The 24,802-nt window shown below is 31.4% G+C and overlaps 3 protein-coding genes across 5 annotated transcripts; 1 reads left to right on the forward strand and 2 right to left on the reverse strand.

The window, feature by feature from the left end:
- Positions 1-3,507: 3,507 nt before the first annotated feature.
- LOC110612066 lies at positions 3,508-6,269 on the reverse strand. Of its 2 annotated transcripts, XM_021752720.2 has the most exons (9): positions 6,032-6,269; positions 5,698-5,908; positions 5,390-5,442; positions 4,762-4,798; positions 4,596-4,661; positions 4,307-4,411; positions 4,067-4,220; positions 3,902-3,978; positions 3,508-3,818 (listed from the first exon to the last, which is right to left on the reverse strand). In XM_021752720.2, exons 1-9 carry the CDS (start codon positions 6,130-6,132, stop codon positions 3,753-3,755), a joined length of 870 nt encoding a protein of 289 aa, XP_021608412.1. In that variant the 5' UTR covers positions 6,133-6,269; the 3' UTR covers positions 3,508-3,752. The 2 variants fall into 2 exon arrangements, with proteins under 2 accessions (XP_021608412.1, XP_021608413.1); XM_021752721.2 differs by lacking the exon at positions 4,307-4,411.
- A 7,714-nt stretch (positions 6,270-13,983) lies between these two features.
- On the forward strand, positions 13,984-14,389 carry LOC110610392 (root phototropism protein 3-like). The gene is made up of 2 exons (XM_021750301.2): positions 13,984-14,121; positions 14,214-14,389. Exons 1-2 carry the CDS (start codon positions 14,009-14,011, stop codon positions 14,338-14,340), a joined length of 240 nt encoding a protein of 79 aa, XP_021605993.1. The 5' UTR covers positions 13,984-14,008; the 3' UTR covers positions 14,341-14,389.
- Positions 14,390-18,009: 3,620 nt separating this feature from the next.
- Positions 18,010-20,912, reverse strand: LOC110610357. Of its 2 annotated transcripts, XM_021750239.2 has the most exons (6): positions 20,722-20,912; positions 20,357-20,500; positions 19,463-19,615; positions 19,103-19,278; positions 18,837-18,951; positions 18,010-18,411 (listed from the first exon to the last, which is right to left on the reverse strand). In XM_021750239.2, exons 2-5 carry the CDS (start codon positions 20,486-20,488, stop codon positions 18,855-18,857), a joined length of 558 nt encoding a protein of 185 aa, XP_021605931.1. In that variant the 5' UTR covers positions 20,489-20,500; positions 20,722-20,912; the 3' UTR covers positions 18,010-18,411; positions 18,837-18,854. The 2 variants fall into 2 exon arrangements, with proteins under 2 accessions (XP_021605931.1, XP_021605930.1); XM_021750238.2 differs by having other exon boundaries at positions 18,010-18,951.
- Positions 20,913-24,802: the final 3,890 nt, after the last annotated feature.

Raw genomic sequence — 24,802 nt, forward strand, 5'->3', positions numbered from 1 at the left:
ATGACTTTTTATCTAGCGCCAAAAAATAAGTTTAGTTTTAATTTTTTTCTAAATAAATAAAATATTATTTTTATAAATAATTAAAAAAATTTTAAAATAAAATATTATTAAAAATTATAAAATAACATTTTATTAATTAAAATTGTATAAAACTAATATTTTATCATTAAAACAATTAATATTTTAACATATTTATAAGTTATTAATTTTATTAATAAAAAATAAATTTTTTTATAATTAAGAGATATAAATTACTTTTAAATTTTTTCAAGATAATTAAAATTACAATAAAAATAAAAAAAATCTTCCCAATTCTTAAAAATTATTTTTCATAATATAAACTATTTTCTCAATTCTTCAAAATTATAGGCTAATTTTTTAAAGGATTGGTTTATTTATTAATATATCTTCATTTTCTCATCTCCCAAACAAAGGGAAAGTTCATATTAATTTTCTTCCTCTGCTTTCTTTCTTCCTATTTTTCAATCCTTTTCTTGTCGGTGAAAAGCAAAGTTAATTTGCTAGAGTCTCAAGGTATGTTTGATTTAGTAGATAGATGTTACTGCTTGACCAATAATTAAACAATATTTTATTAATATTAAATGATTTATAATTCATTAATGTTTTTAAAACTTATTAAAAAAATTAAACCCCATAATTTCTTTTATAAATTAAAGTAAAAAAATTAAATTTATTTATAAACTATATATATAAATAAAAATTATTAAATTTAAATTTTTAGTCTAAATTTATTTTTTTTTGAAGTCATTAGTCTAAATTTATTTAAATTTAAATTTTAAATATTCTATTAAAGCATTTAGCCTTCCTTAGTAAGAAATGAATTGCAAATATATTCTTAAATTATGCAATATTTAAATTTATTTTAAAATAAAAATTAAAAAAAGTCAATTAATCATAATAGGATGGTAAATATTTAAGTGAGATATTTTGGCTAAAAAATTAGATTTATTTAAACTTAAATATAAGATTGTGAATTTATTAAATAAAAATTTACAAATTGAGAGATTTAATAAGATATGGACAAAAGCAAAATTGAATATTCTTCAAGGACAAACACAGAAGAAGCAGGCAGCTTTTGGGAAACGCGTCTTCTTGCTTTTGTACAGTTACACGTGTCTCTTTCATTGATGTGATGATGCACAGTATCATGATCATTACAACTCAGATATGGGTTAGTTTTAATTTAATCGATTAAATTTTTTAATATATATTTTATTTTTTACACTCTATTTTTATTATTATAAAAAAATAAAAAATAAAAAATTATAATTTAAAAGTAAATTTTAATAAAATAACTATTTTATTAATGGTAAAAATTTTAAAAAATTAAATTATTTATTATTAAAAGAATAAAATAAAACTACTAAGTTTATGAGATTTGGAGTACTGTGTTATAGAGTAACCATAAAATTATAATGGTTTTATTAAGGTGGTGTTGTGTTTCTGCCCATATGGCAGGCAGAAGCATTGGGTTCTTGGCTCTGATTGTTGGGCTTTTGTCCATTTCGATTTGCAGTTGGGCTCTCGAGTTCAGCCCATGTATGTTCAATTTCAATGGGCTCATTTTAGGGGAGGAAACCTTTGGAAGTAATGAGTCCTTTAGTAAGAATTAGAAACGTCAGGATATATCATATATATATATATTTTACTATACAAGTTAAAATTGCATTTTTAAAGTTTAAACAAGGCAAAATTACAAAAAGAGCCAGATAATATATCAGAAGGCCAAATCAGTCCAAGTCAAAAAAGAAACTAAACAAATTAATAGAAACCCAACTAAAACCCAGCTAAATAAACCAAATCAGCAACTGAACAAGATAATCAAACAAAAGACCACTGCACACCACCCACACCGCTATACCACCGGAGCACTATCCAGTCAAAATAAAGCGTGATGAGTAACAAAACCAGAACAACAACCTCAACTGAACAAAAGAATAAAGAAACCAAAATATACGTGTTAAATTTGGATTAGTTCTAACTTATCCTAAAAATTAAGTCGAAGAGGAGGATTGTCTAAAACCTATATAAGGGCACGTTACCCCTTTCTATAACTGACGTGGAATTTAATAATACATATGCAAAAAAACATAAACAGAAAAAAGAGGTCATTAATGAGTGTAGTCCACCGATAAAAGTAAATTTGATGAAGGAGACACTATAGAATCTAGTTAAAGAAGACTAGAACGGTGGCCACTGAATATATCAGTGCAGTTCCGGAATATGATATTACGCTCAAAACTAACCTCCCCACATAAAATCAAAATCGAAGCCCTTAAGTTCTGTACATCAACATCTCTTTTGTCAACGCGATTATGAGAGACCGAAAAAATGAATAACAAACCAAAATAAAAATAAAAGTCAACTCAACCATCTACGGGGAGGAGAGGTAGAAAGAATGGTGGTTTTAAAAAGAAACCCTCCTCCCGTCACCCTAAAGCAAGGCGGAAGAAAAGTATCTAGAGTTGATCAGTAATGAAAACGGCAAAAATTACACCGTAAAACACAAGGAATTCTTTATTCCTTCCTTTTTTTTTTTCAAGATCAGATAAAATTCTCTTTTTTAATTTTTATTTTATCCATTTATATATATAGTGTGGAAAAATTTTATTATTATCATACGAACTAATATTAATATGAAATTTTATTATATTAAAAATTAAAATTTTTATTTTGACTAATTTATGGTAAAATAATTAATGCCCTGCTATTAGACTTTTAAACTATAATTAATAAAAATTGAAAAATTTTAAATATTTTTATTATTATATTTTATGCCCTGTTAGTAACAATAGATAAAATAATAATATTGGCATTATGTCGGGATTCACATTAACAACTCTAATTCTTAATTTTGACCCTCTCAAAAAAAAAATTTCTTAATTTTCATACGGACTTCTATTAATACAAAACTTTAATATTAGATTAAAATTGATAAAAAAAAAATGGCTATAATTAAAAAAAAAAATTGAAGTTTTATATTTTTTTAACCATTTTGGTCGGAAATTTGTGTTGAATTTTGTGAGAAGTTTATTTATAAATTAGAACACTTATTTTTAGGTAATATAATTCCTTTTTTTTAGCAACTTTTTAGATGTGGCTAGGTGATGTCCCTCATTAACGACCAAGTCTCCTAGAAACTTTCTCTACGGTGGTCCATTGTCATGCGATAACGAAATTGTATGAATCCTTACACCCAGTTGGAAATGAATTTGTGGACCTTGGATTTCTAAGTTGTCATGGTCACAAACTATTCCTCCGTAGCTGTCTCAACTAAACATTAATGAATTTTCATACTGTTCCTTTCTAATTCAGATAATTCTATTCAAAATTCAAAGAATTTGCTTCAACTTACAGGGAAAAAGATCCATTATCAAGTTAATGCATGTGGCTGAATTAGATACATGAACATGAGGTGTTTGATGGATTTTAATCCAGTTTACACAAGTCTTTCTGAAAATCAAGCCATATACTTTGGAAGCAGAATGGAACTAAGACCTTGATTACACATTCATTAGCAGCTTGGTTACATTAGGTTTCTGGAAATGATAGTTACAAGCAAAGTTCACGATTAGTAGTATGGCTAAATTTGAGTGCTAATCTGCCTTCCGCTTTCAGATCACTCGCAAACATCCGATGTATCCTATGGTTCTTGTATATGATGCTTTCTACATTTTCTGGCTACCAATTTGTATTGCAGAAGTGTTTTTTTTTTTTTTTTTTTCCTTTTTTCATACCCTGCAACAAAGTAGGTATGTCTTCTCTTCTTGTAATTGCAGGCTTGCAGCTTCAACAATCTGATTTAATTATGTAAATAGTGTTACCCCATTTCGTGGATCAAAATTCAGAAGCACAAATGAGCGAATTGCAATGGCATTACCTCAAATCCTATCTTTTCGTATAGATCTTGTGCGGGTATATTGTTTCTATGCACATGCACGTATACTTGTTCTACACCTGTAAAACCAAAGATGGATTCAGATACTAACTTAGATTAGCTTGCACCAATTCAGATGTTTTCTGAAAGGAGGATGTGTGAATCTACCACTAGATTTTGCTGATTCAACAGCAAAATGCAACATGTTGCTTGCGATTCCTTGGCGACGTGCTAATTTGGCAACACACAGGTTTGCAACATAACCATAAGTATTTGGTCCCCTCCTATGGAAACTGCGGAAGATAGGAACCTTTACCCGCTCCTGCGAGGGAAATCATTCATGTCAACAAAAATGTTTGATCAGATCAATAGATTAGCACTTCAGAATTAGACAGAATGCTTTTGTACCCCTGGAAAGGTCTCTCCCTGCAATAAGAACCGAATGCTCAAATCAAGAGTTCCAACTACACTTTTCAATACAGTGCGTTTTACATTTTTGTCTTCCCTTCTTACCTGGTAAAACATAATAACAGAGAAACATGCTGAAGCTTTGCTGAAGCATAGAAACATACCAACTCTAGTACATTCCTCTGTTTTTTTTTCCCATTCAAGTAAATAAACTTTTACTGAACAAAAACAACTATCTTTTTCCTTCCCAGCAAAGATAGCCATTGAAAACTATTATAAGACGTCATACCGTGACAATGCATCTACATTTTTGTCCATGTAGACCTGCTCTCTGCCTTTTTATGGCATGGAACTCCTGCACAGTATCAAAAACCAGTAAGAATCTCATAGAAAAAATAATAATATTAGCAAGTTAGCAGGGTAAAAAGGAAAAAAAAAATGGTATCCACTCCTACCTGCTCTGCGAATTTCCTTTTGTGATTATCGACATATCTGTGTTAATCAGGGGTAGCTAGAATCAGTAATTATCCAACTCTTTCACTCAAAGTACTAACAAACTTATTGACCCCATTTGAGGTCCTGGCAAGTGGAAAGTTTGTCACCTAAAGAATCTTCTCCAGAGACCTCACATATTAGTGGGCCAAAATCTTAAACTGGTAAAGAAATAAACAATAGTAGCATGAGAGTAAACTTGTCAACTTCCCTCTTTCGTCAGGGATAGGGTAATATGCCCTTTGTAAGACTTTGGGGGCACTTCCCACTTGAGCTAACCCAGCTTTTGGGTGAATTATGCCCAGCTCATTTTCTTAAGAGAAATTGAATTTGGGAGTATCCAAACCAGAACTCATTTTGAATAAAATCTAAGGGGAAAGTGGAGGCAGTCAGTTCTAATTCATTCCTCTGCATGACTTCTTACCTAATTTTTCTGGATCAGAACTTTTCAGTAACAACTTTACAGCATAATGCATATTGGGATTGCTAACTTGCTGAGATTCATCATTCCTTATTCAGATGAATGCTAATACTACCAAAAAAGAATGGAACTGAATAGAAAATCTAGATTGTTTGATCACAAGTACGCACCGATCATTTATTCGATCTTCCCAATGACTTTCTGCTCGCAGCCAAGCTGCTGTCTAGAAGAAGGGGGAAAAAAGAAAATCAATAATGAACATGGATAGGACTTGTAAACTAAAAAAGGACTGGACTAGAAATAGAAAAAGAAAGGGAAATCAGAATTTCATTCCCTTTTTGGCATGGCTGGGAATATTTGGAGGAAAAGGAACAAATACAGAACATAATTTCGCAGCAAAAGCGACAAAACCCATATAGAATTCTCATGGAAAAAAAAACAAACAGTTTGTGTGAGATAAAGAAGAACGATAGTCTACCCAGAATTCTTCATCAATTATAGCTTCTCGGGCCACAAATTGCCCAAATTCGAACTTGTCCTCATGTATCAAATCCTTTTCAGGCGTTTGAAGACGGTCAAATCGCAGATCAGGTAGCCTCGAGGTCTCAAATTGAGGAATAGATGACGCTGGAACTTGTATAGATAGCTCTTCCTTTTTCCTTGTTTGAGAAGACCTAGAATCCATGGCCCTAGAAATCCCAAAATCAAAAGCAAAAGCAAAAAGAAAAGGAAAGAAAATTAAACCTACATGAATCAAAAGCTTCCCAAAATTGGATAAAGAAAGAAACAAAGGGAAATAGTTAAAGACTTACATTGTCAAAGAAGAAGCCATCCTGTGAAATTTGGAGTGATTTCCGAATCTATCATTTGACAAGGTAGTGAAGTCAGGTCTGTGAATGGAAATAGTCGACATCAGAGGTCGGCTGCTTCCAATCCAGATTTTTTCAACTAAACAACTTTCAATCCTTTTGTCTAACAAACACACAAATTCCCAAAAAAAAAAAAAAAAACTTTTTTTGGTCTGAAAATTGTGGAAATAGTTGCAGGTTACGTTTGGAAGAAAAGAAAAAGAAAAAGAAAGAGAAAGAAGGAGAGGGGATTGGATACAGCAGTTAGCAACTGCTTACCTGTCTAGTAGTGGGCCAGATGACGATGATGTCATAGTGGATAAGACGCAAAGTCAGTTATTAGCTGCAGCTTCCGCCATAGCAGCTGCCACCTGCCACCTGCACTGCTTTTCCTCTCGTTTTTTGACATTAATTAATTTTATTTAAAAAATGTAACGAGAGGAAAGAGCAATGCACAATTGAAATCTAATGACGTAGATGCTGCTGCTGCACTAATGCTAATTATCCTCGCATAATTATGAATTTATCCCCTTTTTATTATCAGATTAGAAATGGATAAACTGCGAGGATTAAGGGCTACCCCACAACGGTAATCTTACATTATCTTGTCAGATTTTTATCTTCTGTTTATTTATTTATTCTTTAAATTAAACCTTATCCAAATATTATCTGATTTGTTATAAAAAATTAAAAGTTGATAAATTAATTTTTTAATTTTAAAAAATATATTAAAATATTCTTAAAATTTTAAAAAAATTTACTAATTAATTATTCTATTTAATTTTACTTAAAAATATTTTTATTATTTTATATAAAAATTTTTTTTAATTTTTTAAAATTATTTATTAATTAATTTTTTTATATTTAATATAGATAATAATCCCTTAAAATATATTTATGTAATTTTTTTCAAATTAAAAATTACAAAAATAGAATTTAAGATTTATCAAAATTATTAAAATATAATTATTATTAAATTAAATTTATAAATACAATTATTATTAAATTTATAAATATATATATTTATATATTTATCATATTAATATATATCGTAGAAATTTTAATAAATCGTAATACTCGATCACTCAAATTATAAATAAAAATTTAATAAAAAATAAATAATCAGTATTCTAAATAATAGAAAATTCGCTCTGCTTAATTATTTTAACAAAAATTAATGATAAATTAATTAATAAATTTTTTATATTATATAATTATTTTTTTTCTTTAAAATAACCTTATCCAATACGGTATTATCCCATTTGTTATTAATTCATTTTTGGATAAATGAGTTTACTTAGGTGGATTTCCTAATTTAGTACACATAAATTAAGGATTAAAATGATACAATAATATAAATATTAAAAGAAAATGGAAAGAAACAAAAATATTGCTTGTGATGAGTTGGGTGCTGTTTTGGCTGATGCGTGGACGAGTGAATTTGGAACACAGATTAGATTAGGTCCGGGAAACCAGCAGCGGGTTTCTGTGTGGTGGTCTATATGTGAGACCACATGTGGACGCTTAGATGCCAACTCTATCCATCTCCACCTCATCATATTATATTATTCTGGTCCCTATCTGTGGTTTTAGAAATTTATTTTTATTCAAACTTATCTGATAATTTCAAAATAATATTAAATTTTATTTTTATAAATTTTATTAATTTTTAAATCACCCAGCGTGCTTATCGACTTGCATAAATCCATGTGGTTCGATGATGATTTGATCGGTAAGTTTTGCGTCGGCGGTGCAAGAGTATTTAGAGATCTCCATCCGATGACCTTAGATTAAGGTTTTCTATATAAGGGCTCTTGGATTTCCTGCTGACCTTTTTGTTAGACTGGGACTTAGTTTATTTTTAAGCCTTGAGTCTTAATCGAACCTCTTCCCCTCCGGCCTTTTTATGCCATGAAAATTTGCAATCACTGCTTAGAAAAAGGTGCCCGTGATTTGACGTTGAATAATTCATTCATTTACCTCATTTAAAATTGAGAAAATCCATTTATTTATTTACATAAATTACTTTGTAACCATTGAAAATTAAAAAATTAAAAAGGAATTAAAATTATTTTGCTCCAGCCGAAAGACCAATTATACTTTTAAAGAAAGAATACATATTTGATATTTAGAGGCGGTATTATTGAAAAGAGTATAGGTATGATTGATTTTTAAAAAAAAAATTATCATAAAATCATGTGAGAATTTAATTTTTTTAAATTAAAAAATATTAAATCCTTTTATTCAAAATAAAAAATTAAAATTAAAATAATTAAATTAAATTAAATTCTTATAAATTATTTAATGCTACTCAAAGATGATAAGGACTTTAAGGATTAACTTTTATAGACCGTTAAATCCACGTGGTTTAATCTCTCTAGACTTTTCTAAAAAGGGAAATCTCTTTCATTTGTTTTTCTTTTCTGAGAGTAAATTTTCCATTTCTCTATGTATCGTAAGTCTTTCTTGCCTCGTCCGGATAGTAGGAGACCTCTTATTTCTTCGTAGTTTGAAGAGTGGATTTCCTCTTTTCACCTTTAGATGATTTGTATATATCATTTTATTTTAGATAGATCCAGTGGAAATTTTTTAAGGAATGTTTAAATCTGCCTTTTTGTTGTCCTATTTTGTGGTTTTAGCTAATATATCAATTTTATTGCTTTTATCTTTCTAGATCTTCGGCTTTTTGTTTGTTAGTTGATTTTTCTTTTCTTTGTATTATTGTATGCAGTTAGATATTCAGTTTTTTGTTTACTGGTTGATTTTTTTTTCTTTGTTATTATATGCCGTTGTTCTCTCGAATCGGTGGTGTTTTTATTGTCTAAAGATTCGGTAATAGGTTGGGAGAGGGACTCGTGAAGTCTTGTCTTCAAAAGTGCAATGTTTGCTGAAGAGCATACCTCCTCCCATGTTAGGTGATGTTCTGAGATCCAGAGAAAATAGGGTTTACAATAGTTTGGTCAGCTTTTTTTTTTTTTTTCAGATGAGGGTATCCTTCCTCCTTTTACTCATTTTCTTGCTTACGAGAGACGCCTAACGACCTTTCTGCTACAGTGCTACTCGTTCCTGTCACTCAGTTACGTACGTACGGAGGTGTCAATGCCCCACTTCACGCTAGGCGACCATTTAATTCCCCCAGCGTGCATGCGGTCAGGGCTGCGAAGTGACTGGGCCAACTATTCTCCTTCACGTCACGTCACCGGGCTGGATTACTTCCTGTCGGACCCGGGCTTATGATAGGCCCAGCCTGTTCGTGTGTCCGGATCAGGGCTTGCTATATTGGATCGGTCTGCCTAAGGAAAGCCTGATGTGTTGTGGGCATGCCTTCTTCTTTAGGGCCTGGCCTTGTTCCCAAGTGGAAAAAGTTTGGCGGTCATCAAATGCCCCTTTACCTCCTCAGCAGTTATTACATGAGTGATGAGGGGGTAAATCCCTAGGACCCATTATGATTGCGCGGCCCGAGAACGACTCCTATCAAAACGCTATTTCCTTGCCTTTACTCTTTTTAAATGTAAAATCCCAATTTTCTCCAAAATCTTCTTCTCACTTAACTTAATCATAAAAGTCGTAAGCCGAATGCTTACTTAGCAAAATCCAACTTAATTATCTTTACTTAATTAATGGACCAGGCTGTCTCTTCTGGGACTTTCCTAAACGAACAGGCCCGGACTAAGAGCTCGGTGTCTTGCTAAACTTCTGACTCGTGAGTTTTTCTTATTTTCATGAGGGCATTTTCGTCATTTGTTTGCAACCTCCTCGGTGTTACAAGCTCGGATATGTAATGCTTAGAGCGATCATCTTTGCATATGAGTTTTTTCGTATGAGATGGTTTCTTGGGCTTGTCCGAGCTATAAGCTTGGAGGCACTATCCTCGAGTTCCTCCTTTACTTGATGTAATATTTAACTAAAATTGTAAATTAAATATTCTGAGCTATAGGCTTGCCCAAGCTGCCAGGGATTCGTCTAATCTGTGAGCTTGGTTGTTTTTACACCTTTATGGCCTGTGGGCCCGCTCGGATGGGGAGCCCAACTTTTGACTATTTTTTCATACTTAACTTGTTTAGTTAAGCGTTTGTTCGTCGCGAGCTGATCTGAGCTGGGAGCGCGGTTCTTTGTTTTTTGCTTAGGCTTTTATGCCTATAGCCTGTGATGTTGCATGTATTACGAGCTCGGGAGTTCGGGATTTTGCTTTCTGCACTTTAGTGCTCCGAGCTCTTTTGTGAAGTTGGACTTAATTTCTTGCTTTCTTGTCGAGCCTTATACGGGTTATGTTTCAGTCTGACTGCTTGTTTGTTCGGCTTTAACTTTTCTTTTATAGGCTTATAGCCTTGCCGGTATAGACATAAGGCCCCTCCAAGCTTCTGGGGAGATCGATCCTGGATTGAAGAGGTCAGACTATCTGTTTTGGACTTGACCATACTACGGTTCGATTCTTTTGTATCCTAATGACTCAGGGCTTTTTACTGCCCCATCAGGTCATTCAGAATGGTTTATTCAGCCTTTTACGTTGCTCCTATCTCCTTGATTCTTTATCTGAGCATTTGGTTCTCGGGTATGTCTCGGTTAGTTGGATTTTTTGCCCCCGAGTGTTTTTTGGGTTGTCCGCTCTCAAGCGTTTTGCGGGCTCTTTGCTGCTTAGACCTTTCTCTAGGCTAACCGAGCTGGTTTAGTGCCAGCGGTCAATTTATGAGGTCAGTGCCTCTTATGATTGTCCCTGGTCTTTAGTTTGATTCTCTATCTCGGTATGCCTTTTTCTTAGGATTCGCTTCGTTTTAATTTTGCCTGCCTATTGGCTTTACCAGTGCCGAGCTCATTTTCTTGAGATCGGCATGACGCTTTGGCGCTTTGGTGTTTTGGCTCAGTGAGCCTTGAATTGGCTTTTAGTAGACCGCATGGCTGCATGAAACGGGCTTTGGGGTGCCTTACTTTACTTTCTTTATACGCTAGCTGCTTGGCGAGATCAATGTCTTATTATCCCGTGATTCGAGCTCTTTTGAGAGGTCGGATCCAGATTTTTTATTTTTGTTCTAGCACCCTCTTGCGGTCAGTATGGCGCTTTAGCGCTTTTGGCTGTTGTGAGATCAAAGTCTCTTACCTTGTGACCCGAGCTCCTTCGGGGGGTCGGATTTTAACTTTTCATTTATGGTCCAGTGTCCCAATCTTTTTATGTGAGGTTGAAACTGTGTTCTTACATGTAGTTTTTGTCCTATCCGAGCTCTTTTTTGTGAGGTTGGAGCTAGGCCTTTGTCTTTCCTCTTAGAGGCTCGTGGCCCTTATTGATGTTGTTTTTCTATGTTGACGTTCGCTCCCCAGCCGGTTTTGTGGTGTCAACAGTTATGTTCTGAGACCGGTCACCTACTTCACTGGGGTCTTCTTCTTCTCAGTCGGTTTTGTGGTGGCGGCGGTCATTTTCGGAGACCGGTCACCTATCTCACTGAGGGCTTCCTCCTCCCAGCCGGTTTTGTGGTGCCGGCAGTCATTTTTCGAGACCGGTCACCTACCTCACTGAGGGCTTCCTCCTCTCAGCCAGTTTTGTGGTGCCGGCAGTCATTTTCTGAGACCGGTCACCTACCTCACTGAGGACTTCTCCCTCTCAGCCGGTTTTGTGGTGCCGGCGGTCATTTTTCGAGACCAGTCACCTATCTCACTGAGGGCTTCCTCCTCTCTTTCTAACATTTTTCTGCAAAGTAAAAGCTTGCATAAAGTATATTACAAGTGAATATAATATTAATTTTGATCAACCCTATCTTTTTATGTGATTTAAAGGATTCATTAAATAATAACTCTCATGCTTGACTAATTTTACAGTTTTTTTCTCAACAACACGTCTTTAAGCTACTTTAGCATACTACCAGGTTCAGTCTCGTACACATAGGGCTTTCGCCTACAATCTCATTTTTATAACTAATCATGATAATGAGAATATTTTGGGTTAAAAAAGTGACCGTGCAACTTAGTTATGACGCCTTTCTTCCATGATTTGTGAATCACCCCTAGCGTTTCCCTTCTTCTTCATATCGACATATTCCTCTGTCCGACTTTCGCCGTGTGGCTTTTGATGTATGTGGTGATTCCCAGGTCTTTTCCCATCTCGTGACACCACGAAGTTAGAGAATAAGAACTGCGATTTTTCCCGAACAGAACTCAGATCGTTTGGGATGGCTCCAGTGTAATTTTCGCTTTGATTGGCCATGTGGATCTCAGTGACTCCGGTGATGGAAAGATCTTCTTCGTTTCCCACAGACGGCGCCAATTGATGTTCTGAGATCTAGAGAAAATAGGGTTTACAATAGTTGGGTCAGCTCCTTTTTTTCAGAGGAGGGTATCCTTCCTCCTTTTACTCCTTTTCTTGCTTACGAGAGACGCCTAACGGCCTTTCTGCTACAGTGCCACCCGTCCTTGTCACTCAGCTCCGTACGTACGGAGGTGTCAGTGCCCCGCTCCATGCTAAGCGGCCATTTAATTCCCCCAGCGCGCATGCGATCAGGGCTGCGAAGTGACTGGGTCAGCTATTCTCCTTCATGTCACGTCACCGAGTTGGATTACTCCTATCGAACCCGGGCTTATGATAGGCCTGGCCTGGTTGTGTGTCTGGATCAAGGCTTGCGATACTGGATCGGTCTGCCTAAGGAAAGCCTGATGTGTTGTGGGCATGCCTTCTTCTTTAGGGTCTGGCCTTATCCTCAAGTGTAAAAAGTTCATCGGTCATCATTAGGCAACACTTTCTTTGATACTAGAGCTATTTTTTGGCCTGGATGGAGATATAATAACGATGTTGCTTTGAGCTCTGGCTTTTAGCAGTTGTTTCCGGTGGTTGATAGAACTTGTCTTTCCCTCGTTGGTGGCCCTTCTTTGATAGATTTCAACTTTTAACCTAAAGATCGGTGGTAAAACTTTTTGTATATCGGTATATTTTGTTTTGCCTTTCTAGTTTCAATTGAGGGAGGCTTTTTTTATAGTCATGATAGGTGACTTTGTTCTCTTTATTTTTAAAGACCTGATTTGATTTATTTACTTTATAGGACTTGCGCATGTTCTAAACAACCTTTTTCTCTTAAGAAAATTTCACTATTTTGCGATAAAAAAAAACAACATGATTTAATATGTGATTAAAAAAAATTACTTAGTTTTGGGTAGGGGTGAGCACTGTTCGGTCTGAACCGAAATAACCGACCGAACCGATTTAATTTAATAATTTGGTTCGGTTTTAAAATAAAATCGGTTCGGTTCGGTTTTAATTTTTAAAAATTTCAGGTTGGTCGGTTCGGTTCGGTTTTGGAGTCAAAATAATTCGGTCGAACCGAACCGACCGAATTTAATCTGAAACGCAGCGTTTTATTATAGGTTATATCAATTCAGTTCACTTTCCATCCCATTCCCACGTCCTTCTTCACGCGGCACGATACCTTCATCTCTCTCAGACCAAATCCCTAATCTCCATCCTTCGCCTCTTTATCTCTTTTCAGTCCCGTAGCCACAGCCACCCACACCAGTCGCCAGTCCCACAGCCATCCATCGGCCACCCATCGGCCACCCACCCTACCACCCACTCACCAAAGCCAGTCTCTTCTCTCCATCCTTTGCCGCTTCAGTTCCGCAGCCACGACCACCCACCCACCCAATCGCCAGTCCCACAGCGACCCACCAGCCACTCACCCTGCCACCCACTCGCCAAAGCCAGAGTCTCTTCTCTCCATCCTTAGCGTGTCTCTCTCACGGCCATCGCTCGCGTCTCTCTCTCATAGCCGTCGCTCGCGAGACTCTTTTCACTGTAAGTTTCATGAACTTAGCTTGTAAGTTTAGCTTGTAAGTTTCAGTGTTTGACAGCCGTCTCTCTCGCGAGATTTATTCTAGCTTGTAAGTTTCAGTGTTTGCTCTAGTTTTCAGGCACTTTTTATGAGAAAATTCTACCCAAGTTTTGTTGGATTTTAGTTTACAATCATGTGGGAGTCTGAGAGTGAATCTGTTGTTGGTCGAGATTATGGTAATGGAGTTCTTAGCTCAAGCAAGCATGGCATCAAGACCGATGGGTTTGAGCTCAGGGGCCAGTCATGGTGTGTTTGCTAAATGAAATTAAAAGTTCTGTTCTTTTTCAAGTTTTGGTTTGTTTTTGCTAATAGTTTAGCTTCTAATCATTCTTCTGCAGGTATGTTGCAACTGATATTCCAAGTGATCTTTTAGTTCAGATTGGAGTTGTATATTTCCACTTGCATAAGGTAGTCATTTTACTTCTCTCAAGCTCCAAATTCAAACTTCAATGGCAGAAAAATTAGTTCTTGATTTATATTGACTACCCATTTTCTCCATTTCTGTTATTGCACAAGTATCTTCTGCTTTGTCGGTGTAGAAAAATGAACAGATTAATATATGAATCACGCGACCCAGACCTGAGTAAAATAGCATTAGATGATCTTCCAGGAGGAGCTGAAGGATTTGAGCTTGTAGCAAAGTTCTGCTATGGAATTGCTGTTGATTTGACAGCAGCCAATATCTCTGGCCTTAGATGTGCAGTAGAGTATGTAGAAATGACAGAGGACTTAGAAGAAGGTAATCTCATATTCAAAACTGAAGCTTTTCTTAGTTATGTGGTGTTATCATCATGGAGGGATTCTATATTAGTGTTGAAAAGCTGTGAGAAGCTCTCACCATGGGCGGAGAATCTCTAGATTGTAAGAAGATGCAATGAATCCATTGCCTAGAAAGCTTGTGCAAATTCGAGAGGGATCAGATGGGCATACACCGGAAAACCATCTATGATTGATTCAAGTCCAAGTAGAAATCAGTTGGTTTTTGAGGATGTTTCAATCCTTAGAATTGATCACTTTGTTAGAGTTATTACAACAATTAAGCTGGTGAATCTCAGTACCAACTCATTGATTAAGTATATATATTAGGTTAGAAGTTGTTGATTAATTTGGATTTTATGATTAATTGATTGGATTTTATGATTAATTAAATATATTAGATTTAAATAAATTCTTATTAGGCCCAAATTATAATATAATTCAATGAAATTAGAAAAAAAACTCAAAAACTGATTTTGAATCGAACCAAATCGAAAATTATAATACAATTTAATGAAATTAGAAAAAAAACTCAAAAAACCGATTTCGAACCGAACCAAACCGAACCAGTTCGGTTCGGTTCGATTCAATTTTCTATCTTATTTGGTTCGGTTCGGTTTACATTTTGAAACAATTCGGTTAAATCGGTTTTGGTCGGTTCGATTCGATACCAAACCGAACCGACCGATGCACACCCCTAGTTTTGGGTTTGTTGGAGATTTTTTTTTCTTCTCCAAAATAAAAAATATGTCATTAAAAGGGGTGCGAGAGGCCTAAAAGATACATGCAAGAGGTCTATGCCATGCTATACAATAGCATAAAGTGGAATTTCGGGCCCAAAAATATATATAAGAAGACATTTTTAAATTTCTGATAATTATTTAAGTATTTATTTAAATTTTTAATAAACTTTTAATCTTTCAAAATTATTAAATAAATAATAAAAAATATTTAACTTTAAACAAAATCAAATTAAATAATTTATAAACACGTAATACTTATAAAGAAATAAAACTATCTATCCATATTTTTTTATTATTTTAAAGTAAATTATTAAAATGATGTAATATCATCATTAATTTTTTACTCTATTTTTAGCGCTAAAAAAATTTAGTTTATATATTTTTTTAATATTATATAATTTATTTAATTTTAATTTTATTTATTTATTTCACTCAAAAATTTCATATAATTTTATATATCCACAGAAATATTTATATATTTTACATTTTTATTCAATATTCAAATATTCAATTATATTATAGATATATAAAAATATATTAATTATAAAAATATATTAATTAAATATTAATTATAAATATACAATATTTAAACACTATTTATTATAAATAATATTTATAATTGAAAATATATTAATTTAAATTAAATTTTTATAATTATAAAAATATAAAATAAATTAAAAATATAATATATTATTAGAATTTGGAGCTAATTAAAAAGTTTTAAATATTCAAATAGTAAAAATGAATTTTTATGAAAAAAATTATAAAGTTTTAAACTATATTATAAATTAATAAAAATAAATAAGTAGCGCTAGTATAGTATCACGCCAAATTGCCATTGTAGTACAGCACGAAAAAATCTCGTTAGATTTTGATGCTGCATTGAAACTCATCTCCAATATTAAATAAAAATTTAGTATGGGATTGGAGATAGTCTAATAAACGTAGAGAGATCAATAGATTTATGTCTCTTGTTTTGAAGTAATTGCACATTTTTCTCAATCTCATTTTATAGCAATTGAAGGTTTCTCTCTCATTTCAAACTATGTAAGTGAAAATTTGTCTCCCTTGTTCCAAGCTAATTATCAGGAATTTAAAATGGCATTTTGCCTAAAGACACGTGATTAAGCAGAGAATCCCTAGACCCAACTACCTAACTTGACCTAGTAGCCATCATCAACTGCATCGCTCTTCACCCCTATGACTCTCATCACTTTTGTGGATTGAGATTAATCAGAGACTCCAATGATAATAGCCTAAGCCATATAAAGCAAAATTGAAAGAACAAAAGAGATGGAACCAATCGATTAATAAAACCAAAGCCATTGAGGAACATCAGAGCTTGGGCTATCAACAAAAAAGGACATGCAACACCGAAGTATGATGGGACGGTGGAAGCCAAACACTATTGAAAGAGAAAACGCATCTTCTTGGATCAACTCTAGCTCCCATCGTCTGAATCAAGAAGGAGGACTTCGACACGACAGCCAGTGAAATAGAAAGAAGCAATCATTAGAACCCATAAGTTGTTACTGTTATTCATCACCAGCGAGGAAGCTTTAGTGGCACAGATTTGAGTAAGAGCGATTGTTTGATCAAATCGAATTTTTTAATAAATTTTTTATTTTTTATAATTTATTTTTAATATTTTAAAATTTAATTAAAATATTTTAAATTTAATATAATTTAATCTCTATATTATTAAAAATAATATATTATTATCACTGATCATCGATTTGGTTTTTTTAATTTTTTTTAAATTAAAACCGAACCGAATCGAAATAATTGAAATTTTTAAAATTAAAAATTAAATCAAGCTAAAATAAATAAAAAAATTAAATTAAAATTTTAAATTAAATCAATTGAATCGATTTTTTCAATTTGAATCGAATAGTACTTACTTCTACGTTTAGAATCTTTATATAAATATTTATTATTATTTACAAATAATAAACTTATTATTTATTTATAAATAAATAATTTTGAAAAATATAATTAAAATTATTTTATTATTTATAATTTTTTATATTTATATACGGGTAATTTTAAAAAATAATATTAATAAATATGCAAAATATAACTTAATATGAGATATTATTTAAAAATTCAAAGACAAACAAATAATATCAATAAAAAATAAAAGATTTTATATTAATATTTGTTAAGTTTTGTACAAAACACTCCCTTAAAATAAATTATTTTATTTACTCTTTATTTTTTTTTAATTTCCTCAAACTAAATATTGTTTTGTTTAATTTTCTATTAATTGTATAAAAAATACCAAAATTTTCTTAAATGTCTACTTACTTAGCTTCAATTTTTCAAAAATAAATAGCAAAAATACCATTACCTTCTCGCTCATCTTTAATCGTAATAATATTAAAATTTAACATGATAAACCTTTTAATTGGTTTCGAAATCATAAAAATCAATTAATGTATTTTAAAAATATAAAAAATAATTAATTAGTATTAATCTTTAAATAATTAACGAATTAATTATGTTGAAACTAGATCCATTAATTACAATAAAACTCAAATTGATTCATTGATTACATTAAAATTCAGGGATTAAAGTGTAATTTATTCCATTAAAATGAAAGAGAAGGCCAATTCTACCTTGGCCTTGCCACGGATTGGCACAATTTCAGGTTTCTCTCCTATAAATTTATCAGAAGAGGGCACAGCAAATTTTCCATTAAAGAATCATCCTGGATCAGGGCTGTAAAATAGTAAGACGGGAATCCCCTTGGAGAAGCTCAGCCGCACTCACATGTGCAAATCAAATTATACTCCAAACAGAAAATACCCAAAAAATAAACAAGAACTAAAACAACATGGGCTGGACTCTGTGAGAGGAACTGGAACTGTTCTAATAAGGCTCCTGTACTCATACCTTCCAATTAATAGCCATCTGATCCTAACATTGAAGTTGAAGGACCACAAGACTTTCAAATATCCCACCTCTCAATGGAATGTATGATTATGGTCTTTCCCACCATAGAATTTCAAAGTTGCATACCTTTTTCTTGCCAGACCTGTGGAACAACAAAGTTTGATAACAAAAATTTGAAAGTGGAGTATTGTAAAACTATTTAGAGAATGAACATAAAAATTTTCCAATTTATTATCAGCTGGAGTCCCTTGGGAAAATTTTCACAAGAATTTAGGTTAGGAGAGACAATTGGAAACCACAGAATGATGAGATTCTCAATAGGCACAAGAGATGAAAATAAGATATACACATTTATCATGTAAGAGAGATTTGAACAGAAATACAACAAGTGAAGCACACTTGGATCTTTATTTAACTCCTAAATAATTCGTAATATAAATAAAAGACTGGAGGAGAGAGAGAGAACAAGAGAAATGCTCATTAATGTAGTGAGAGACTATAAATAAAGTATTTCATTATCTATGAAAACTCAAACAATTAGCAGAATTGATAAAGAGGGGATACAACCTTTTGAACTTGCTATAGTCATGATGTGTGGGTTACAATGGTTTCCACTCTATCCAGAGACGCTTGCAATCGCCCTGTACTCAAGTTGAACAATGGCTCACCGGTACCCAGTGCCCTGTGGATTCCAATATTTCATAGATAAAAACATATGAGTCAAACTAATAGCAAATAAGTAACCACTAAGCAATTCCCTTGACAATTCTAACTCAAAAACTTATAGCTCCTGCTTTCTTCACTAGTGAATTTATAGAAGATCCAGAACCTACCCCGAAATTTCTGGGAAAACATAATCTGCCCTCCAACCAAACCGTAAATCCATGCCAGGGAACAACCCAAGTGATGTCTTATTCCGAATACGAGATACACCATCGCCGCCTAAGCATGTAGTTAGCTTCCAATTCCAGCCAGTAGCTTGCAACTGAAAATTATGGCCAATACCAACCTGTATTTCAAAGTCTTACAAAGTAAGCACTACAAAATAAAGTGGATTTTAGATTCAACTACCTATACATTATCTAAATTGCACATCACACATAATATACTGACATAAGTGGACTTGTGGACCCATCAAGATGATAAGTTAATCATTTTTAAGCCATAGAACATGAAAAAACCTTGAATCACACCTGGAGATTTAGAAATTTGGTTATAGGAATCTTCTTGGAAAGAACACGCACATCCTTATGAATAGGCTCATATATGAACTTCCACCGCCGTTCAGGGGATAAAGGTTTCAGAACAATCTTGGCTTGGAAATCATTGATGGGAGCATTGTAGAACTGAATCAAAATGAAAAAGTCCAAAATCAGCAATCAATTGGACTTTCATATGAGATATGCATAGACTTGCCATGTCTTTACATTAAACACTAGCAAAATTTCAACAGAACAGAATTTGAGAAGCCTGTGATTGTCACGCATATAAGTAGGTCTGATTTTGTCATAAGTTGTAAACATCCAACCTAAGTCAATAAGGCCCATCTATATTCTTCAAGCGTTCACTATGGCATTTCTAGATGCTTCGAATACTGATAGAAATCCATGTGCTTGTTGGAATACGTAAAAGATCAAGTGAAAGACTTGTTTATACCCACTTCATTTTTCAATCACTTAACATACATCTTATAGAATCCCAGTTAGGTACTTCCTATTTCAAGGCACTACCCTCATTCATATCATCTTATGTGAGATCCAATCTGCACACCTCATGGAAGATTAGGCTCCAAGGAGAAGTGCCCATATCAGACGGACACAACAAGAGTACATGTAGAAGATGTGCTAAAGATGCCAATTACAAACAGTGTACTGAAATGACAAAATCTACAGCTATGCATGAAACATATTATAAATGTATTCCACCATTCAAGCTTCATATCAGGTTTAATCATAATCCATTATTCTACATCACAAAATAACAGGTACCACAAAAACTTCAATGATATTGTGCTTCAACACTCCAGTAAAGTACATATACATATTAGCTATGTAGAACAACAGAAGACTACTGACAAAGAAAGATACCTCTAAATTTACTCCAACTCGAAGCCCCTCAATTTCCTTTCTAAACTTGAAAAACAGCTCAGATGGCATCAAATTGATATTGTAAAGCTCTTCCCACGAAGTGGGTTCCTCTCCATTAGAAGCAGGCTCCATATTCCCAGCAATCTAAACGGCAAATGATCAAGAAAAAAAAATCAACTCTACTGAACCTCATACACGCTCTCTCTCTCTCTCTCTCTCCCTCCCTTCTTTCCCATAAAATAGTCCCCAACTTTCCATCTTCGACTTTATCTATAACAACAGAGCTTTTCTACAAACTTTGGATTGAACAAAGCTTTTCTACACTGTTCATACAAAATTGAAAAAATATGGCGAAGTAAACATACCTTTTAGAAGCTAAAGTACTGAGTGCCAATTGGGATATTTCTCGAGTATATACATACCCATATGCAGAATGAGAATCGCTACCGCAGCAGAGGAACAAGGCAGCGACGAGAGATTGTAGACCGACGAAACAGAGGGAGCTCTGATTTTGAAGCGACTGGTGTGCGGTAGGCAAATTACTTGGCTGAGATGCCCTTTGTTTGACATTTAATTACATTTGTATCCTCCTTAAGATTGCATCCAACTTTGGTTCAAAATGCCGTAATTGGTATGAAGTATAGTTTTTCAGGCAAGACTTATAAGGAATTAACTTGCTAGAAATTAAATATAATTATATTTGGTATATAAATTAATTTTTTAAAAAATAAAATTATTTTTAAATAATAAAAATAATAATATTTATAATATAATTTTAAATATAATAAATTAAAAAATAAATTAATAAATTTAATACAAATTAATTAAAATGTGCAATTTATCCTGATTTAATTACATAAGTTTTTTTTTTAACATGAGAGAATAGTTTTTAAAAAATTTATTTAAATAAGAGAATTTTTTATATTATTTGATAAGTGTCACTTTTTTAATTTATTTATTTTTAATTAAATAAATAATTGAAAATGTATATAACATTTAAAACTCTATCAAAATAAATTATAAAGAGTGAATATTGATTTATCGCATTAAATGAGTTTTAATTTATATTGTAAAATTAAAATAGTAAATTATAAAAAATTTCACATAAATTTTAGGTGAAATGACAAAAAGAAAAATATACTAATGTCAAAAATCTGCATATTAAACCTTAAACTAACAACCCACGATAGAGGCTGATGGTAGGGCGTAGCACTAGTCGGTTTAAATTAAAAAAATTAATCGAATCGAATTGATTTTAATATTTAGTTCGGTTTTTTATATATTTTAGTTTAATTTTTAATTTTAAAAATTTTAATTATTTCGATTCGATTCGATTTTGATTAGAAAAAAATTAAAAAAATCGAACCGAACCGATTAGTGATAATAATATATTTTTTCAATAATATAGAGAAATTAAATCATATTAAAATTAAAATATTTTAATTAAATTTTAAAATATTAAAAATAAAGTGTAAAAAATAAAAAAATTATTAAAAATTGAAATCGATCAAACCGAATTGAATCGAACTGAATCAGATCGATTCAATTCGATTCGATTTCTGATCAAAATCAGTTCGGTTTGATTTTCATAAACACTAAAATTTCAGTTTTCGATTTATTCGGTTCGGTTCGGTTTTGAACCGAACCGACTGAATGGTCACCCTAGCTGATGGGATATTTTCGTTAAGTCACTACAAATTAATCCTAGACTATAACTGTGAAATTCTTAGAAAATCTAAATTTAATTGATATTTTTTTTTATTTATAGTAAAATTACAATTTCTAAAAGTTCATAATTTTTCGACAATAATCCCCAAATTATGACTGGTTCCATTTTTTTTTATTGTTTTGGGCTACCTCATGATTTTGTCAATTTCTATTAAAGTGCTCTAAACTATTTTAAGTTTATTTTGAATGTGTTTTCTTATTTTTTTTATTTATTTTAATATATACAAATAATAAATAATAATATAAAATTAATTAAAAAAATATTTTTAATTTTTAAAAATTTATAAAAAAATTATAACATTCTCAAATTCATAGTTAGAAATAGTAACTTCATTGTATATGAGTTAGATTATTTCACTATAAAACAAGTGGCATTAAGGGAGATACTAATTTATTGCAAGCTGAAAATATGCTAGTATAAATTTGAATTGCTAATAATTAAATTATAAAAAATTCAAATAAAAAAATGGACATATTCAAAAATAAAATAGATAGTGTGATTAGCGAGTCAGAAACGAGTCACTTTCGAAAGGTACTTAGTGTTTCTTAACGTACTCGTTTAAGGTACTTGTTAAAATTCAACATATTTATCTAAGTGAAATGGATTTTTAAAAACTAAAAGTATTGAAAGTTTAAAAATTAAATTGAAATATAGAAAAAAGTTTAGTAGGTTAAAATGTGAACATGAAAAGTTAAAAAGTAAATTTTAAGTTTAGCCCTCTATTTGTTTACCTCTTTAACTTAACTTTTCATGTATCACATAAATAAATATAAAAAAAATAACAAAACAAAGAAAAAATGGATTTTCATCTTCTTTTCTTCCTTTAACCAAATATCACTCTACTAAAAAATAAAAATTTTGTTTTCCTTCTTCCACTAAATCCAAATCAATCTCTCATAAAATCAACTTTTTTTTTAAACCAAAATTCATCATAAGATCAAGAGAATCATATTGAAACAATTGAAAAAGGAAATTTTAGGGTTTCATATGCACCAAACTTGAAAAATCAAAGGTGAGTATAGAGATATGTAGAAAATTTTTACTTTTTCATGCATGAATTTAAATTATAAAATTTTAATTTTTAATTTATTCAATTCTTTCCTAATATATAAATTGACCTAGGGGAATGAATATTAAAAGGAAAAAAGATAGCTAGTGTATATAAGTGAAAAAGAAAGAGAAATTCAACACAGGTTTGGTGTTTGTATGATTTTTTGATTTTCTTTGCCATGAGTTTCTCATCTTATTAATCTTGACATATGATATATGTATTTTGAAAATGATTCGAAATAGTTTCAAATGATTCGAAATAGTTTCAAATGACATATTTTTACGTTAAAAAAATTGATACATTAAATTAATAGTACTTGGCTCTAGTAAATTTAATAGGAGTTAAAGGTTAGTGTATGACATGCCATATAAACATATAGAGTTCGTAGTATTGCTACCGATATATAATCTATATTTGAGATTACATATTAGATATCTCATAAGTATGACTATGGAGCTCTGTTAGCACATTTTTGGCATTTGAGTCTATCATTTGGCACCATATATTATCGTTATAACTCATTATCTACCTAGTCGATCCTACTATGTGTTTATAAGGGCCGATAACTTAATTAAGATTAATGTTTGATATTTGTTAAATTATCAGTGAATATTAACATATTTGCATCTATTACATGTATGAAGTTATGGTGATTTGTTATGAATATTAAATGTATAATAGTGGTAAAAATATATTTTATTGAATCTGAGGAAATTTTTAGTGTGCACAAAATATATTGCACTCTTATCTTATATCAAAAAATTTGAAAGTATACTTTATATCATATTAATTACACTTGTAATGTTTACTTAATTATCTATATATATATGAATATACTTACTCTATTTTATTATTTATTTACAATTACCCACTGTATATTAGCTTAACGTACTAGTTTTTATGCGTATATCTTACGCAAATTGTAAATAAAGCAATCACAACAAAAGTCGTCAGAGACTTTGCTAAAATTTTTATTTAAAATTTCACACTTACTTTATTCACTTCATGAAATTTACATAAAATATATAATATCTTAATAATTACATATAAAAAAAATAATTTAATTTTAAAATATCTAAAAAAATATAATTTGTAATGATTTTTCACTCTGACTATATTTCGACAAGGTAAGACATACTATAAAAATTATATTTAAATATTTTTAAAATATTATTATTTTCTTTTAGTATAATATATTTTATGTAAAATAATTGATTGGAGATTCATTTTATAGAAAATTTAAAGTGATAATTACTTTAAAATGAAAACTAATTAAACTTAAAAAATACATATTTACTTTTATTTTAAATGGTAAATTATTAGTGTATGCGGTAATTCATGCATTTTTTATAATAAAAATTCATTTTTATGTTGCTACAAGATGGTTCCTACATTTTAAATTTATATTTGAGTAATTTTTTTAGTTAAGAAAATGTTATTGAAAAGTTATTATTTTTTAATATTTTATATTAAACAACTATATATCTTAAGTATTTTTCCTTGAGTGGATATATATATATATATATATATATATTTTTCAGAAAACTTTGAGAGGATATATCTCAAGTCTTAACCATAATACTTATTTGTAATTTATAAATTTAAATATATATTATTTAATTATAATTATTCTTTAAAATTTGTTATTTAAATAAATAATTATTTA

This window comes from Manihot esculenta, chromosome 3 (genome assembly GCF_001659605.2).
Source record: "Manihot esculenta cultivar AM560-2 chromosome 3, M.esculenta_v8, whole genome shotgun sequence".
Classification (NCBI taxonomy): domain Eukaryota; kingdom Viridiplantae; phylum Streptophyta; class Magnoliopsida; order Malpighiales; family Euphorbiaceae; genus Manihot; species Manihot esculenta.